General features: G+C 35.5%; 1 protein-coding gene across 1 annotated transcript in view; it reads left to right on the forward strand.

Moving 5' to 3' along the window:
• Positions 1–20,239, forward strand: part of KDM3B (lysine demethylase 3B) — a 56,647-nt gene that overhangs the window by 20,091 nt on the left and 16,317 nt on the right. Inside the window, exons 4-8 of the mRNA XM_051978478.1 lie at positions 7,954–8,059; positions 8,949–9,073; positions 9,758–9,832; positions 13,094–13,687; positions 17,920–19,153. Of these exons, the coding sequence (XP_051834438.1) occupies positions 7,954–8,059; positions 8,949–9,073; positions 9,758–9,832; positions 13,094–13,687; positions 17,920–19,153 (2,134 nt within the window). The remainder of the gene's footprint in view (positions 1–7,953; positions 8,060–8,948; positions 9,074–9,757; positions 9,833–13,093; positions 13,688–17,919; positions 19,154–20,239) is intronic.

Below are 20,239 nucleotides of genomic sequence, written 5' to 3' on the forward strand. Positions count from 1 at the left end.
AGGGCATTGACAGAAGAGAGGGCAGATCAGGTGTGGCAAACAGTAGCAAAATATTGGTGGTGAGGGAAAAGGTGAAAGGAGAGAGAACAAACAGGATGAAGAATAGGTGGGAGGGAAATATACAGGTAGTAATCATAACTGAATGAGATGAACTCATAAAATAGAAGTGCATAGCAAAAGGGATCAAACATCAGAATCCTACAATATGTTATTTACAAGAAAAACATTTGAAGCAGAGGGGGACACACGGAGTAAAGGTAAGATTTGGAGTTTCAGCTAAAGTTTAAAAAAAAAAAAAGCACCCATTGGTAGCAATCCCAATCTCAGACAAAATAAAAGCAAAAATCTAATTAAAAGAGATAGGAAAGGAAACTATATCTTGCTGAAAGGTACTATAGACAATGAAACAATATCAGTACTAAACATATATGCCTTGAGTGGTATAGCATGAGTTAGAAGAAGAAATAGACACGAATATTTTACTAGTGTAGGATCTCAACTATCCCTCACAGAACTTGATTAAATTAACCAAAAATAAAAAAGACTGAAACTAAGGTAAATAAAATGTTAGATACCGTAAGCAAATTAGAAGAGTAAAGAATAGTCTTTATATTGTAATGAATACTTGTAAGGGAAGGGGAAAAATTCATGAACAAATTAGAGAGAGCATTATTAAATGCAAAATAGATAATTTTGATTAGTTTATACAAAAGCCTTTTAATTTAATATAAACTAATGAAACCAGTATTAGAAGGAAAGCAAAAAGCTGGGAGACTTATCTTTGCAGCAATAAAGACCTCATTTCTCAAGTATATAGAGAACTGAGTCAAATTTATAATACAAGCCATTCCCCAAATGATAAATTATCAAAGATAGGAACAAGCAGTTTTCAGGTAAAGAACTCAAATCTATAGGCATATGAAGAAGTGCTCTAAATCACTTTTTTTCCCCCTCTGAGGCAATTGGTTAAATGGCTTGCCTAAAGTCACACAGCTAGGATGTGTTGTCTGAGGTCAGATTTGAACTCTTGTCTTGATTTCAGGGCTGGTGTTCTATCCTTTGTACGACTTAGCTGCCCCCTCTAAATCACTTTTGATTAAAGAAATGCAAATTAAAACAACTTTGAGATACCATACCTATCAGATTGGCCAATATGACAAAAAAGAAAAGTAATAAACATTGGTAGGAATGTGGAGAAATTGAGGCACTAATGCTCTGTGGGTAGAGTTGTGAACTGATCTAACTATTCTGGAGAGCAATTTGGAACTATGCCCAAAGGGTAACTAACCTTTGCATAGCATATTCCTTGACCGGCTGTGCTAGATCTGTATCTCAAAGAAATCTTAAAAAAAGGAAAAGGATCTACATGTGTAAAAATATTTATAGCATTCCTTTTCATGGTGGCAATTTGAGAACTGAGGGGATGCTTAGCAATTGAGCAACAGCTATAAAGAAGCAATGGTATGTGAATACAGTGAACATTTTTTTATTTTGTTTTGTAATAAGAAATGTTGAACAGGCAAATTTCAGAAAAACCTGGAAAGACGACTTGTACAAATTGTTACAAAGTAAATTGATCAGAACCAGGAAAACATTGCACACAGTATCAGTAACATTGTGTGATTATAAGCTATGATTGACTCAGCTCTTCTCAGCAGTACAGTGATTGAATACAAGTACAAAGAATTCATGAAGGAAAAATGCTATCCATAACTAGATGAATAATTGATGAACTCTGAACACAAATTGAATATTTTTTTTCACTTTTTTCCCTTTTGATCTATTTCCTCTTTCAGAACTGTGATTAATATGGAAATACATTTTACATGATAACATATGTATAAATTCTATCAAAATGCTTACTGTCTTTGGAAGAGAGGGGAGGAGGGAAGGAGAAAAATTTGAAATTCAATCTTGTAAAAATGCTAAAAGATGTTTTCTTGACATGTAACTTGGGGGGGGAAAGCACTAAAAAAAGAAAAAGGGAAACAAGGAAGGGACATTGTACATTAGAAACAACTTAATACATACATACATATATATATATATTTTTTTTTCCCCCTCTCCCCCCTTGCTGAGACAATTGGGATTAAGCGACTTGCCCAGGACCACATAGCTAGGAAGTGTTAAGTGTCTGAGATCAAATTTGAACTCGGGTCCTCCTGACTTCAGGGCTGGTGCTCTATTCACTGCACCACCTAACTGCCCCAATACTAATATAGTTAAACCAATAATTGATCATTAAAGTTGGAAATTTAGAACGTATATCAATCCCTGTTATAATAATTTTGTTTAAAAGTTTAACAAACACAAAGAATTGCTACGATAAAGAGACCAGAAAACCCAGCTAAGCACCTTATTCGATATCTAACTTTTTCTTTTTTTCTTTTTCTTTTCTTTTTCTTTTTCTTTCTTTCTTTCTTTTTTTTTTTTTTGCTGAGGCAGTTGGGGTTAAGTGATTTGCCTGGGATCACATAGCTAGGAAGGTGTTAAGTGTCTGAGATCAGATTTGAACTCGGGTCTTCCTGACTTCAGGGCTAGTATTCTATCCACTACAACAACTAGCTGGCCCTAACTTATTTTCCAAATAAACAGAAATGACTGCCAAAGGCAATGAATGTCAAGTTAGAGTATAAACTAATTTATAAAACTTTGTGAAGAGGCTGATGGAAAATTATGAATATATCATCTAATAATATGCAGATACATACAGTGGAGGACAAAACTATCTTTAAAAAGCCTTGGCAAGACATCCAACTAAGCAAAATCATTCTAGAGGTATTTAAGGATAAAAATAGGAGGAGAATAAAACAAGTGGAAAAGATTTGTAAAAGTTATAACAAATACTCCCTCCAGTGATGGTGGAACTACCATATTTTTAGTGGCACTCTGAGAATAGGTAGGCAAAGCAGCCTGATTATATTAAATGTGTGTATGTGTATGTATGTATGTATATATATAAAATATCAATGCTGGAAGTTAGATAATATGTGAGGGTATTGATGGATCAGTGAAAACAAGTATCTGAAGGGAAAGAAGATAACAAAAGCATGGGGAGGAATCTCAGACCTTGTTCATACTGAAAAATGGTGACCAAGAGAACATTAATACTATCAGCCTATATGCCTTTTTTATGCAGAATATTTATGGGAATCATATGCATCATGGATATGTTAGTGAAAAACAGATGGGCTTTCACAAAGAATAATCAGTAATTGAAAAACACAGAATATGAGATCTCATTTTGCTTGTTTGTTGATTATTAAAAGCATTTAATTGAGTAGAGTAAAATATTAATACACTCTTTTTCAACAAGGTGTCTCCAGCTCATGTGTTAAAATTATTCAGGGTTATTTTGAAAGAAATAACAGAACCTGTATTCTATTCAGTGACTCTCTTATCATAAACATCAGAGAAAGCATAAAAGAGGAAAGTGTATATAAGGTAGAGGAAATTCAGTATAGAATCCAAACTAAAAGATTTCTTGCAGATGGAGCAGTCATCCAGATTATTTTATTTATAGATGACATTGTATTTATTGTATTAAGCCCCAAAGCATTTCAGAATGTCTTAGAAAATATCTACTTACAGGAATTTGACCTGACCACATAAGAAAAACAAGTAGATTTAGGATGTCTGTTGCCCAGATAGCATATATTTGCATAGACAGATTGGGTCCAGAGTTGAATAAGAGGAGGAAAAAGTAGGCTGGATTGTTTTCTAAAAGTTGTAGAGCTTAACGATCCCAAGCTTCTACAATATTTAATACTAGTATTAAAGATGGAGTATGGGCAACAGGTATATGGTGGATGCTTGCTGGTTGTGATCTATAATCATTGAGAAACTTTCAAAGAACAGGAATGAAAGGTGTCAATAGGGAAATTTATGGTAGGAAGAAAAGCTGGTCCCATATTGAAGGAAAAGGATGTCAGGTAGATAGCCAAAGTGCTCTGTTGGTTCCCTGGAGATCTCAAGAGAGAGGAGGGCTTTCAAGCCCCCCTGTATCTAATACATTTAAAGCTGTGGAGAAGAATTACATAGGATGATTTGACATAGATAGGTTGTGATTTTTATTATTAAGAGGAAATATCCAAATCAGGCAGATCACAGATCCATTTGAGTATCCATAGTACCTGGCAGGTACATAGTAGATACTTAATAAATGAATGTTGAATTGTATCCTGTGATCCTACAGATTTCTTGTGTTCCATGAAATGATACGGATCTACAAATGCCAACAGAAGAGAGATGATTTGGGAATGATCAGAGAAAAATGAGAGAGATAAAAGTGATTGATGATTTCTTGATTAAGGGTATTGAGACATCCATTGCTGACCCAATATGAACAGTTGACTTCAGTGGGAAGAAAGGGAGAGGGAGGAGTTTTGGAGACCTAACAGAGGGCGTCAAAGAAACTTGTCAAATCCAGAGATCCTGCCCATTCCTGGTGAATTGAATAGAAACAAATGAAAGCAACATAACAGAGTGAAAAAAGAACTGAACTTGTAACTAGAGGAGCTATTTATCTTCAGAACCTCTCCTACATAGTGCCTTTGTGACCTTGTGGATGGATATCAGCTTCTTCTGCTCTATAAGATGAGAGGGCTACACTATGTGATCTAGAACTTGTTCTTCTTAAATCCTCTGATACCACCAGAAGGAGCCTAGAAAATTATTGCTAGGAATTTATGAAGTCTTAGGCAGGAAATTCAGGACTTTGGGGACATAGTTAATGTTTCATCACTTTTACCAACTGAAGGCAAGGTCTTCAGAAGAGAAAAAGAGATTTGGGATATTCTTTACCACAGCTTAAAATAGAGGCTTTTAGCTAGTATGCAGGCTACTCATACAGGCCAGTATGTCCTGTAAAGTATTTTTGTCTGGAAACTTGCAAATTTTATGAAGAGGACTTTTAAACTGAGAGAAGGAGGGAAAAAAGGAAAAGGCCTATCTCTCTCTCTTTTTTTTTTTTAAATAACTTTTTATTGATAGAACGCATGCCAGGGTAATTTTTTACAGCATTATCCCTTGCATTCACTTCTGTTCCGATTTTTCCCCTCCCTCCCTCCACTCCTTCCCTCAGATGGCAAGCAGTCCTTTACATGTTGAATAGGTTGCAGTATATCCTAGATACAATATATGTGTGCAGAACCGAACAGTTTTCTTGTTGCACAGGGAGAATTGAATTCAGAAGGTATAAATAACCCGGGAAGAAAAACAAAAATGCAAGCAGTTTATATTCATTTCCCAGTGTTCTTTCTCTGGGTGTAGCTGCTTCTGTCCATCTTTGATCAATTAAGGCTCTCTTTATCGAAGAGATCCACTTCCATCAGAATACATCCTCAAATAGTATCATTGTTGAGGTATATAATGATCTCCTGGTTCTGCTCATTTCACTCAGCATCAGTTCATGTAAGTCTCGCCAGTCCTCTCTGTATTCATCCTGCTGGTCATTCCTTACAGAACAATAATATTCCATAACATTCATATACCACAATTTACTCAACCATTCTCCAATTGATGGACATCCTTTCATTTTCCAGCTTCTAGCCACTACAAACAGGGCTGCCACAAACATTTTGGCACATACAGGTCCCTTTCCTTTCTTTAGTATCTCTTTGGGGTAGAAGCCCAGTAGAAACACTGCAGGATCAAAGGGTATGCACAGTTTGATAACTTTTTGAGCATAGTTCCAAATTGCTCTCCAGAATGGCTGGATGTGTTCACAATTCCACCAACAATGTATCAGTGTCCCTGTTTTCCCACATCCCCTCCAACATTCCCCATTATCTTTCCCTGTCATTCTAGCCAATCTGAAAGGTGTGTAGTGGTATCTCAGAGTTGTCTTAATTTGCATTTCTCTGATTAATAATGATTTGGAGCATATTTTCATATGTCTATAAATAGTTTCAATTTCTTCGTCTGAGAATTGTCTGTTCATATCCTTTGACCATTTATCAATTGGAGAATGGTTTGATTTCTTATAGATTAGAGTCAATTCTCTATATATTTTGGAAATGAGAAGGCCTATATATCTCAAAGAATAGCAGTTACATCTTAGGGAAAAGGACTTTTGGCATTTATTCCTTATTAGTAAAATTAATGTATGTTATTGGTGTTAAAGGCAGCAAATGTTATGATGTTCAAAAAGGGAAAAGGTAGAATTCTTGATTTCAATTCTTGGCAAAGCCTCTGACACATTGTCTTTGTCCTAAAAGTATAGTTTGTGATCATGATTATTAAAAGTCAGTATGGTATTACCACTAATATAATGCTTCAGGAAGTACCACTAATCTTGTTTCCTTTTTTAGTCAGGACCATTAGTTGTGTAGTAATATGGTAGATAATGGTCTGTTTTGATTTCAGCCAAGTGTTTCACACAGTCTTACATTCTTTTTTTTTTTTAATTTTTATTTAATAATTACTTTATATTGACACTCGTTTCTGTTCCGATTTTTTTTCCCTCCCTCCCTCCATTCCCTCCCCTAGATGGCAAGCAGTCGTTTATATGTTGGATATGTTGCAGTATATCCTAGATACAATATATGTTTGCAGAACCGAACAGTTCTCTTGTTGCATAGGGAGAATTGGATTCAGAAGGTATAAATAACCCGGGAAGAAAAACAAAAATGCAGATAGTTCACATTCGTTTCCCAGTGTTCTTTCTTTGGGTGTAGCTGCTTTTGTCCATCATTTATCAATTGAAACTCAGTTAGGTCTCTTTGTCAAAGAAATCCACTTCCATCAAAATATGTCCTCATACAATATCGTTGTCGAAGTGTATAATGATCTCCTGGTTCTGCTCATTTCACTTAGCATCAGTTCATGTAAGTCTCGCCAGTCCTCTCTGTATTCATTCTGCTGGTCATTTCTTACAGAACAATAATATTCCATAACATTCATATACCACAATTTACCCAGCCATTCTCCAATTGATGGGCATCCATTCATTTTCCAGTTTCTAGCCACTACAAACAGAGCTGCTACAAACATTTTGGCACATACAGGTCCCTTTCCCTTCTTTAGTATTTCTTTGGGATATAAGCCCAATAGAAACACACAGTCTTACATTCTTGTGGACAAGATGAACAGATGCATCTCTTTTCTTTTTTTTTTTTCTTATCTTTATCTTATTATTAGAAGATAATTCTAGTAGTTTATCATCTTTGTGATCAAATGTAGACTTCTCTATTTATCTTTGTATCCCCAGTCCGTAGCATATAATTGGCACTTTATAATGATTGCTCAACTAGGTTGGTATAGGGAGGTATCTTCTGAACAGGTAAATAGACCCTCAAAGTAATGAGGGGTCAATTATGTTAACTTGGAGAAATTTTTCTGGTGGAATGTTTGGCTATGTACTTATCAGCATCATTAGATAAAAGCATTTACTTCAAACTAGCTTTTGGGTGAAGCTTTCTGAAAGTCAGAGATGAGGTCTTCTCTATAAAGATTCTCTACTTACTCTAAAACTTATAGTGGTTAAAAAAAAAAAAAAGAGTCTTATTATGAAAAGGACCCAGGTTTAAATTCCACAGTGTTGCTTACTGCCAACTGAACAAATCCTCTAAACCTGGACTTCAATTTCTTCATTTGCAAAATCAAGACATTGGAATAGATCAAGGTTTTTAAGTTGAGGCCCACTTATCCGTTGTGGACAGATTTCAAAGTTAATAAACTGAATTAGGAAAAAATACATCTTTATTTCAATGTAATTTGTTTCTTCTGTAATCTTATGTATTTTTAAAACATTTTCCTGAAAAGGGAACTGTGGGATTCCCCAGATTGCCAAAGGGCTTCATAACACATACCAAAAAGTTAAGAACCTCGGGGTCTTCTTTCAGCTCCAGTACTATAAACCTAAATCTTAGAAACATGGCTACTCAGGTTATTCTCACCAGCTAGATGCTAACTCTTAACATGTGGTATCTTTTTCACTTATTTTTTTGGCAGATGGGAACAGAGAGCCAGAACCAGATTCTTCTAGAACATGCTGCATTGAGAGATACAGTTAATGCTTTGATCAGTGACCAAAAGCTCCAGGAAATATTCAGTCGAGGTAAGAACAGATAGTTTGCTGTGCTCTGAGCTACTTAGAACAAACCTATGGCCAGTGTTGAAGATGTGAAATTGTGCACCATGTTCTTTTCCTGACTAAAGTAAACTGAGTAATATAGTTTATGCTCAGCAGTAAAGATGTGCAACTCTAGAGTTATATAAAATTTCTCTTACATATGTTATCTCATAAGAGATTAAAAAGTCCATCCCAACACACATTTCATCTAGTGATCCAAGTTGGCATTGGCTATTGCTTTGCTTATTTTCCCTTTTATACTACTTGCTTTTCCTCAGTGACGCTTGTAAATATTTCGATTCATTGGCATGGGATGCCCAAATATTATTGTGACTCTACAGACAAAGAAAGTCTAAGCAAATTTAAGTAGGAAAATTGACCTGCTGTATCTTTTTTGCCCACATTGAGCTTTCTACCCCCTCTTTTTGAAAGAAGTGATATATCATTTGTAAGCACAATGGTTTATTCAGTTTATTAATTTTCCTTTTTTTTTTTTTTAACCCTATATAAGCTTTTATATATTTTTAAATTTTCTTTGTCCCTTAACCAAGGAATATAAATCTAAATGTTTTAGAAAGTCTGAAGAGTTCCCAAATAAATGACAGAATTATGGGAGATTTGTGAAGGAACAATATAAGGGAACTTTTTTTTTTTGAAATAGTTTTTTATTTTAGGTATTTCCATATCTTTTAGATGGCTAAATATGGTGGATCTATCTTTTCCAACTTATTTACTTCTGCTTGGAAACTGACAACACAAATTTAATTGACCAATATAAATATTAATGCTGTACAATATTCTGCTTTGATTGCTCTGATAAAATGAAACTAACATTGGGCTTTTTATCATTGATGCTGACTGATTTCACTTCTAGGTCCCTATAGTGTCAAAGGCCAGAGGGTCAAAGTGTATCAGCCAGAAGGTGAAGAAGGTTGGGTCTGTGGTGTTGTAAGCCGACAAGACTCTCTCACTCGTCTTATGGAGGTGTCTTTATCAGAGGTGAGAACTTTGGGGCATTTAGTTTGCATTTTCTTATATAAGGTACTATCATGTTTCAGAATCCCAGCAATGGTTTAAGAATAGTAAGCAAATGACTATATGTGGCTTTAAAAAAAAACCAATTCTTACAAGTTTGCTTTTCTTTTGAATTGTGAATAGGAGTGAAAAGAACAGAAAATAAAATACTTGTTCATTTAAAAAGGGGAAGAGGGGCAAAGAATATATTGCAAAGATGGATTTCTGAAGTTCTTGAAATGTACTTTGCTCATAGAACACAAGATATGGTTTCCAACAGAATAGATGAACTGAGAAACAGTCTAGACTCAGTAATAAAATGCTTTATGATCAAGAAGTGGATGAAAAATATTTCTTAGAAAATAAATGTATTTACTATTCTGAATTGGTTTCAAACATTTACTTTTGCAGACACACTTAGTGCAAGTATTGCGAGTTATATATGATTAGTTTCAGAAGCATTTTCACTCTTCTGGTCTCAGTAACATATAAAAGAAGAGTTTGATAGTATAGAAGTAGAAAAAGTCATGTCTAAGAAAGAACCATGAATGTTGAGTTAATTGATAATATGTTATGTATTTCTTTTGGCTACTAAATTTAAATTTCTTTTATTCTCATGATTCTTGCCATCTTGTTCCAACCTCTCATCAAATTTGAAAATTATCATAGAGTGGTGAGATCAAATCAGTGGATCCCAGATTGATACATGTGATGTTGATGGACAACTCTACTTCTCAGAATGAGGTACAGTAATGCACCGAGTCTCTGGGAGTAATGCAAGTAAAGTCTTGTCTTTATTATTTAATCAGTACTTACTCTGCATACTAAAGGAAATGTTGGATATTATTTATTATACCTCCTTTTCTTCCCCATTACTGTCCCTGTCCCTCATCTCTTCTCCCTCCACCCCCAATATACATACATATACTTTTCCTTTCCCATTGCACCAATAATAATAGTTCCATTTACAGTAAGAGTGAATAAGAGGGGATGTTGTTGTTTTATATATTCCATAATGAGCCTTTCCAATTACAGTCCTCTTATTTACCAGTCACTTCTCAGATTTAAAACAAAAGACCAAATTTTTGCCTTCTTAGTAGTTTTATCCAGTCCCATATGTTTCAAAGATTTACTGGACCTAATTATCTTATTAAATTTTAGTAGGCAGTATAATATAGAATGATAATTTTTTTAATTAAAGCTTTTTATTTACAAAATATATGCATGGGTAATTTTTCCAGCATTGACCCTTGCAAAATCTTTTGTTCCAAATTTTCCCCTCCATCCTCCCATCCCCTAGCTGGCAGGTAGTCCAATACATTTTAAATCCAACATGTTTATAGAGTTACCTTGCTGCACAAGAAAAATCAGATCAAGAAGGAAGAAAAAGAAAAACTGAGAAAAAAAAAATGCAAGCAAATAACAATGGGGAAAGAGTGAGAATGCTGTGTTGTATTCCACACTCTGTTCCCACAGTTCTCTCTCTGGTGTAGATGGCTCTCTTCATCACTGAATAATTGGAACTAGTTTGAACCATTTCATTGTTGAAGAGAGCCATGTCCATCAGAATTGCTCATCGTACAGTCCTGTTGCCATGTATAATGATCTCCTTGTTCTGCTCATTTCATTTAGCATCAGTTTATGTAAGTCTCTCCAAGCCTCTCTGAAATCATCCTGTTGGTTGTTTCTTACAGAACAATAACATTCCATAGCATTCAGTCATTCTCCAGTTGATGGGCATCCATTCACTTTTCAGTTCCTTGCCACTACAAAAAGGGCTGCCACAAACATTTTGCACATGTGGGTCACTTTCCCTCCTGTAAGATCTCTTTGGGATATAATCTCCGTAGAAACACTGATGGATCAAAGAGTACGCACAGTTTCATAACTTTGCTCTCCAGAATGGCTGGATCCAGAATGATAAATAAATTAAAGAGAAACTGCATTTCATTCATTGCTGTGTTGATGGGCTCCAAAGGGTATTTGAAATCTTATGATAACATTTTCTTAGTGCCTCCTACAGTATACAACACTCACTGAGTTAATCAGAATTGTTGCCATTACATATTATAAACCAGGGCTTGTATCAGTTAAATTGAATGTGAAATTTCTTCAAGCTAAAGCCACCTGTCAATGTCTTTTCAGTATTGTTTCCACAGCTCTTTATTGATATTGTTGCCTGAGTTCTTTCTGCTAAGCAAGGTACTCTTCATGAAACTCTGTAGACATAATTTTTGCCCTAATAGAGTGCTGTGAGGGCTGGGTCAAACATACAAGGAATGTTTGACTATTTGTTATCCCTTAGTATAAAATTTCTGATCATAGTATCTTTCAGCGCACTGTATGATGAGAACAATGAAGATGATAAAGTGCAGAATGTATGGAACTGGCTGTAAGGATCAAAACAGTGAGAGAACAGATTATCAGCGTTTTATCATTAAAAAACATAGAAATAAAAATAAGTAGATCCAAGACTAGTATCTAAATGAATTCAAATAAATGAGATTCCTTAAGACTAAGGAAAAATGTATAATTATTGCCCATTGTTAACTAATATGGCCAACAATCACAATTAAAGAAATGCTTGTGGCTAGCATATTGCAAGACTTTGTCTAGCAGAACACCTTATTGTGCTCTACAGACAGCCCTGAGAAGAATCTCTATGATTCAGAATAAGATGCCCAGACTAAGTAAATCAAAGTTATAAACAATTAGCAAATACTGCTCAAGACTATCTAGTGACTGACATGAATCACAAAAGAACAGCTGGATCTCTGGGCAATTCTTTAAAAGAAAGATGGTTCTCAGGAAATCAATATAGACAGCAATAAGAAGATTATAGATGATCAATTCTGATGGACGTGACTCTCTTCAACAATGAGATGATTTAGACCATTTCTAATTGTTTAGTGATGAAGAGAGCCATCTACACCCAGAGAGAGAACTGTGGGAACTGAGTTTGATTCACAACATAACATTTTCCCTCTTTTTGTTGTTGTTTGCTTGCATTTTATTTTGCTTCTCTTTTTTTTTTTTTCTGGTTTGATTTGATTTTTCTTGTGTGGCAAGATAATTATAAGTATATATATGCATATATTAGATTTAACATATATTTCTACCATGTTTAACATATATTGGACTACTTGCCATCCTAGAGAAGGGGTTAGGGAAGAGAGGGAAAATTGGAATAAGATGTTTTGCAGGGGCTAATTTTGAATAATTGTCCACATATGTGTTTTGAAAAATAAAAAGCTTTAATAAAAGAAAATAAATAAATAAAAGATGGTTCTTTCTAGTCCTCTGCTGCAGTGATGTCAGACCATCCTCACCAGTGATGCCTAACTTAATTCCATAGGCTCTGACATTATTACTACTGAATTGTTATAAGAGATCTGCCTGTGAAAATATGATAATTTACAGTTCTTTTCTCCCTTCAAATCTATTCTCTTGTGAAGTAGAAAATTTGGGAGACTGTTAGTAAAGCTCCATGGTTCATTCACATATTTGGGACTTGTGGCAAGAGCAAATGGTAGTATCTCTTTAACTGCTGAGGTGTTTGTTTATATGTCAGAGACAGATACATGATGAAATTCTTTTTTCTTTAAAAAATCCATAAATCCCTTATCTTGCAAAGATTGGAGGTTGTCATTTTATACTAGAACATTTTAGTATGTGAGAATATGTATATTTTGAATCCTTGTGAGTCTTTCATATGACCTTTGCCATGCAGATATTCTTTTAGAATGGAATGGTGTTAGAAAAGATATCTGTTATACAGAACATCTTTGTAATTTCAAATCTCTCTGTGATGACAGGGGCTTCAATAAAGGGAAAAGGTATGCTAAAAAAGATGGTAGAGGAAGTTCATAATAGGTTAAAATAGTTGGAATATATGTTAAAGCAGAAATTAAAACTTAAATATCTTTGCCTCTTTGCTTTGTTTCTGGAAAAAAAGCAAAATAGAATCCCTTTTTAATAAAATCTTTCTGAATTTTGCATTTGTAGGGAAGCACATTAAAAGCTGTAAAACCCCCCAAAGGAAAGAAAAAAAGAGAGAGCATAGAGGGAAAAGATGGACGGAGGAGGAAAAGTGCTTCAGACTCTGGGTGTGACCCTGCAACAAAGAAATTAAAAGGAGAAAGGAGTGAAGTAGACAGTAATGGGAGTGATGGAAGTGAAACAAGTCGAGGGCCCTGGAAAGGGAGTTCCAGTGGAGAGCCAGGGCTGGATCAAAGGGCCAAGCAGCTGCCTCCATTTGTTCCCCAGATCAATCGAAACATTCGATTTGCCACATACACCAAAGAGAATGGCAGGACTCTGGTGGTTCAGGATGAGCCTCTAAGTGGGGATATGCCTATACCTTTCACTCCATATTCTTCAGCCACGGGGCAGTCACCTTTGGTTACAGAGGTGGGTGGAGCTGGAAACAAGGAGGCTGGAAAATCACTGGATTCAGGTGCTCAGAGTCTGGCAGTTTCAACAGCCGTGATTACAACCACCAGCTCAACACCAACCACCGTGAGAATCTCTGACACTGGCCTTTCAGCAGTGACCCTGCAGGAGAAACAGAAAGTCAGCTGGTCTCAGACTCAGGGAGAGGTGAGTGACTGAAACTTGAGGCAAGTATTTTACAATTACTTTTCATTTTTTTTTTTGATGTTATCTGTGACTCACATTAGAAGCCATCTCAATTGCCATAGGAAAATATTTTAAGAAACTTATAAGAGCCTTTAATGCTTCTTGAGATGTCATTTTCGTCTTTTGGCAAGTGCATTTATTTTAATAACTATCAGTTCTTGATAGGTGCCTCAACATAATCAAAAACTGATAATGCAATCCAGTTTAATGAGTTGCTAAGATGTTTCTGGTGGAGAATCTTTTTAAATTCAGTTATCCATTTGGTTCATAAAGCAGTTGCATCCTTCACTAGGTTTATAAAAGGCAGGGTTAATAAATTGCGGTGTTTGTAGCAGTAAACACTATTAAGCTTTATATGTAGGCTACCATTACCATTCTCTGTTTTCAGTTCATAATTTTCTAATAAATTTTTCCTAAATGCTGATATTTTCTATAATAGGATTAAAAAAATTCTTTTAAGTTTTTTATATTTCAGATAGTTTCCATGGGCAAATTAATAGAATTAGTTATGATAAACAGCTACCTCACATATTCTCAATCTACTTTTGATATGTAGTTGGTTGCTAAAATTTTTTTTTCTTTTTAATAACTTTTTATTGACAGTGGTTGATAAAATGTAAATTCAGTTTTATCTAGATTGCAATAAGCAGATTTCCCAAATACAATTTTTTAAAGCTATCTAAAACATTGGTACACTTTTATATTTACCGCTATAATGGATGCTGTTGTCTTTTTTTTTAACTAGTAACTAACTCATAACTTTTTTTTAAAATGCAAAAATTGAAGATTTCCACTGTTAATTGACTCATTTAAAATAGTCTACTTAAGGTGATGTGGATCTAAATAGGCCTTAAAGGAAAAATAGGCCAAGCTTTACATATAAAGAACCACAAAATGTTGCAGAATTACAAAATTCTTTAGAAGCTGAAGAGGTAGAAATGTATGTTAGAAAACATTTTCTAGTTAGACTGTTGAAATTTCTTGGACTATTTCTGTCATTTTGCTGATATTTCAGCTCTGGATCTCCTCTGGGAATATAATTTAAAATACAGGAAATGATGCTTACTTTATAATACCAGATTCCAGAATGGGGACATCTAGTCACTGGAAAACTTTAGTGCCTTAAATAAATGGCAAGTTCAAATGTAATTTTTCATCATTTATCCTTTGAGGATATTTGGAATTAAATTACTTGAAGGAAAGTAGGAAACTTTATAAATTATATTCCCCCTTTTCCCTTTTTTCTTGCTTTTTGTTTGTTTGTTTGTTTCTTGCTGAGGCAATTGGGGTTAAGTGACTTGCCCAGGGTTACACAGCTAGGAAGTGTTAAGGTTGGATTTGAACTCAGGACCTCCTGATTTCAGGGCCAGTGTTCTATCCACTGCACCATCTGGTTGCATCCCCCCACCCCCCTTTTTCTCTTTTTGATGAAAAAACATACCTTTAATGTTTGAAATCTGTGTTACTTATACTTTTTTCAAAGAACATGGCTAAACCTAGCCAATAAACTAACAAGGAGTTTTTAAGTACCCAAAATAAAGTTAGTTTCTCCTATGTACATTATTAATATATGGGATTCAAGTCAGTGATTACAGGCAAACCGGAAGTGAAGGGGAAAAAATTTTGTGGCACCATTGGGGAGTGATTGTTTTATTTTAACTTTAAAATAGCTAATAATAACCAGTACAATTGCTAAAGAATATGCAAATTACTCACAAACTGTGTACACATATCTGATGACTCCTCTGATTTATACCATAAATGGTCCTCAAAAAAAATTCTAATATCCTTGTCCTGAATTTTTACCTGTTCTGAGACTCATTAAACAGGAGAAACCCTGATTGATTTCAAAGAATAATACTCATATTAAGCACAAATTAATTAATTAATTACTACTAATAATTAACAATTAAGCCTTATGTTACTATAAAAGGAGGGCAGCATGGAGTAAAAAGTGTTTGTGTGGGTTCAGAACTTGAATAGAGTCCTAGTCCCTTTGTGGTCATGGGCAAGTCACTTAATGTTTCTAGGCCTCAGTTTCTTCATCTATAAAATAAGGACGTTGTAGATGGCCTCTGTGGTCCTTTCCAACTTTAAATCATATTCTATGATGAACTGTCAAATTGGTCAAAAGAGATAAATATTTGTAAAAAGCACTTAGCACAGTGACTGGCACTTAGAAAGCTGTGTGTGTGTGTGTGTGTGTGTGTGTGTGTGTGTGTGTGTGTGTGTGTGTGTTCCCTTCCCTTCCTTCCTTGTTAGGAATGTTAGATTTCTCTTCAAGTATAGTTTAGACTAAATGAACTTCAGACTTCATTTTTTTCCCCAAAAATATCTCAATGTGTTATAATTATGAATATCAAAGAATTAAACACATTTTTTTGGACATCATTTCCAAAATTGTCCTTTTATTTGTTTTTAGCTATTTTCACTTGTCAGGCATGGTTTCACGTACATTTTGTGATTTATTTTTTCTCATCATGATTAAAATCTTTCATATCACAGGACTGGTTTCTTCATAAGTAAAATACCAATGTTTGAATTTATTCTTTTATGTATTAAAGAGACATATATCTCTAAACAATTTTTTCCCCAAAATAAATGAGAGACAGCTTAAACAGTTTCTAATATAAGGTTCAAATATGTACTAAATAGGGCTGGGCTTATACTTAGAGTTCATTGAATTCTTTAAAAAAAAAAAAAAAAAACCTATCTCTGAGAGTTTCCAGTTAATAATAATACTTTTTCCAAGTATATAATTTCTTTGCAGAACTAAGCTTATCTCCCAACAAGACAGTTTGGCAGTTTGCAGTAACTTTATCCTCTCTAGCACTCTTTTAAAACAATTGCCTTAGGTAAATGTTGCATAGATTACTTAGGTAAATGTTGCTTCAAATTTAGTTGATAATCATATGGGATAGTGTGGGGGAAAGCCCTTTCCTAAATTTCCTAGTAGAATTACTTACTTTTGATTATTGTATAGGGGGTTAATTCAGTCTTAAGCTTTATGTTTTTCAGTATGTGATGGCCAACTAGATCAACTACAGAATGATTATTTTTGTCTTGTTTCTGTGTAACTTCATTAAATATACTATTCATATACTTTTTAATAAAATTATATTTTATGTTGTTATCTATGCTTCCCTCCCTCCTAGAGAGTCAATACTTAAAATGAAGAATAAAAAAAGGGGGGGAAATAGTATGGAAAAATTAATAAACACATCAGAATCTGATGTTATGTGCAGTGTTCTAGTTCTACACTTATGGACCCTAACTCCTGCAAAGAAGATGGGAGAGGATATAGCTTCTCATATATCTCATACTTCATCCATAGGGACAAGCTTAAGTCATTATAGTTTCAGGTCTTTCATTTTAAATCGTCATTTTTTTTTTCATTTGGTGTGTATATTGTTTTATTGTCACTGCTTACTTAGCTTTTTATCAGATCATCTCGATCTTCCTATGCTTCTCTGTATTAAACATTTTCAGCCATATTATTAAGTACTTACTATGGCTCTATGCTAAGCATTGTGAACAAAAGAGAAAGGCAGAAACTGCCCTTAACCTCAAAGAGCTTGCATTCTGATGGGGAAAAGAAGATGGGTATAAATAGTTCATACATTATGCATTTCTTAAAATATAGCAAAATTCCATTATATTTATGTACCACAGTCTGTTATGCATTCCCTGGTTAATGGACATCTACTTTGTTTCTAGTTTTTATGGTAAGAAGTGTTGCCATAATATTTTGGTGTTAAGTGGGTCCTTTTTGTCTTTGAACCTCTTCAGATATGTCTGGTAGTGGAATCTCTATATAAAAAATTATATACATTTTAGTTACTTTATTTGAATAAATCCAAATTGGACCACCTCAAAGCTGTATCAGCAAAGCATTAGTATGTCTGTTTTTCTGTCTCCTGTAGCACTGATTATTTCTATCTTGTCTCATCTTTGGCAATTGACTAATATCCATGCACCATTAATTGGTATCTCATGTGACCAAGGTACCATGGCTGTACCTCCATGGAATTATGGACAATGGATAGTAATAGAATGTTTGAATCATGGGATTCACTGATGAAAATATGAATGGTATTATCTCCCAAGCCTAAGAAAGAAACTGTAAGATTTGGGGGAGTTATAATAAGTAAGGCTTTTTAAAATCACTAAATAATGGTTCCCTCCTGTTTCAGAATTCCAGAAACCCCCTCTTGGCTTCTTCTGGATTTGGAGCATCTCTCTCAAGTTCTTCCCAATCCTTGGCTTTTGGAAGTGTTAGAGCCCAGTCCAATGGGGTCTTGGCTACAGAGAGCAAGCCTTTGGGGTTTTCTTTTGCTTCCAGTTCTGCTACAGAAACCCAGAAAGATTCTGATCTTTCAAAGAACTTGTTTTTTCAGTGCATGTCACAGACTTTGCCCTCAAGTAACTACTTCACAGCTATTTCAGAGAGTTTATCTGATGAATCCTCTGCTCGGGAGTCATTCAAACAGAGCCTAGAAAGCCTGAGCTCTGGGCTTTGTAAAGGCAAACCTACCCTGGCAGCAGATACGAAGGCTGGCAGTGCCCTGGATCGAAAGATGCCTGCAGAGTCCATGCCTACCCTCACTCCAGCCTTCCCAAGGAGCCTCTTGAATACCCGAGCCCCAGAGAATCATGAAAATCTATTTTTGCAGCCCCCTAAATTGTCCCGTGAAGAGCCATCCAACCCTTTCCTGGCATTTGCAGAAAAAGCTGATCTCAGTCCTTTCAGCAGTTTTACATCTCAGACAGCAGGTGGCTCCACTTCTGCTACTACTGGAGCACTCAAAGCAGCTTCTAGCTGGCCAGAGTCTCACACCTCTGCTGATTCAGCATCTTTAGCAAAGAAGAAATCTCTGTTCATCACAACTGATTCTTCCAAGCTAGGCTCTACTGCACCTAGCTCAGCTGTGCCTCCTGGTGTCCCAAGCCTCTCTGCCATGGGAAATGGCCGCTCTAGTTCACCCACCAGCAGTCTTTCACAACCTATTGAGATGCCCACCCTCTCCTCCAGCCCAACGGAGGAAAAGCCATCAGTTGGACCTGGGCAACAGGACAATCCCCTTTTGAAAACCTTTACTAATGTCTTTGGCAGGCACCCAACTGGTTTTCTCTCCTCAACAGAGTTTTTACATGATAACAAAGCTCCTTTTGAAGCTGTAAAAAGGTTTTCACTGGATGAGCGAAGTATGACATCTAAACAGGACTCAGATTCCAGCACCAATAGTGACCTGTCAGACCTGAGTGACTCTGAGGAGCAGCTGCAAGCCAAGGCTGGGTTGAAGGGAATCCCCGAGCACCTAATGGGAAAGCTGGGCCCCAATGGAGAGCGAAATGCTGAACTGTTACTGGGAAAAGGAAGAGGGAAGCAGGCTCCTAAAGGCCGACCTCGAACAGCGCCTCTGAAAGGTGATGGTGCTGAGCCAAGCTGAGCTACCAGGGTATACACAGGATTGATTTTCTGTGCCCTGGCACATTCCGTCTTATATAAAAATCCTTAATACAGAGCTTTTAGCCCTATTAGCACAGAGAATCTGATGGGAATGGTTTGTAACCTAGATCATTCCTTTGTCTCTGGGCAAGATTTCATCTAAACTATAACAGTTAAATAGCTATCTCTCCTTAACATCCAGAGAAGTAAATCCTGCAATTTTTCTTGACAGTAATCCCTATAAATGCTGTTCCATTGTTGGCTTTTTTTTTTTTAATCAGTAAGTATTTATACTCAGCTTCCTTCACTCTTGATTCAGTTTGAGCACATCTTCCCTTGTTTTGTCTTTAGGAAAAATGGAGACTAGTTGGGTATCATTCTGTTCTCCATTGATTGTACATATATTTTTTGTATTATGCTGGAGCCTTTAATTACAGTGATTTGGAGATAATCACAATAATGTGCACAAGGTTATTGACTCAATGTCCAAGCACTTTCATATCATTCTGATTTGGGTAAAAGACAATGGAATAGTGGGTAGAAAGCCAATTTCAAGTCAGTCCTTTGTAAGCAGATATGAAGAAAATTAAACTACTCTTCATCATATTAGAACCTTTGGCCCTAGAAAGAAAACATTCTTGTGATAAGTAGTTCTGATGAAGAATAGTATAAAGTTTGTTTGCTTTTTAATAATTTAAAGATCTGTAGTTCACCTGAGAAGAGTATGTGTTATTAATTGGGGGGGTGTCTATTGAAGCTCATGGGGTTTAAACAAAATTGACAGCATGGCTTGATTGGGGGTCACTTAGCACAACCTTTTAGGTGCTTAAGATAATTGGCAAGTACCAGTAATATTTTGGAGTCCCTGGTCTCTTGTATCCATCCTATCTTTGAGGAGGAGGAGCAACTAATATGGTAGGACACTAGCCAGCATAACTCCTTTCCCAAGCTCTCTACTGTCCTCAGTTTCTAGCTGCTGTGTCCCTTCTCTCTCTCCTCTTGAGTGAGCAAATTGAAGAGGAAATAGACAGGTAAGTTACACTTTTTTTACTAAGACAAAATGG

This window comes from Antechinus flavipes, chromosome 2, assembly GCF_016432865.1.
Source record: "Antechinus flavipes isolate AdamAnt ecotype Samford, QLD, Australia chromosome 2, AdamAnt_v2, whole genome shotgun sequence".
Taxonomy (NCBI): Eukaryota; Metazoa; Chordata; class Mammalia; order Dasyuromorphia; family Dasyuridae; genus Antechinus; species Antechinus flavipes.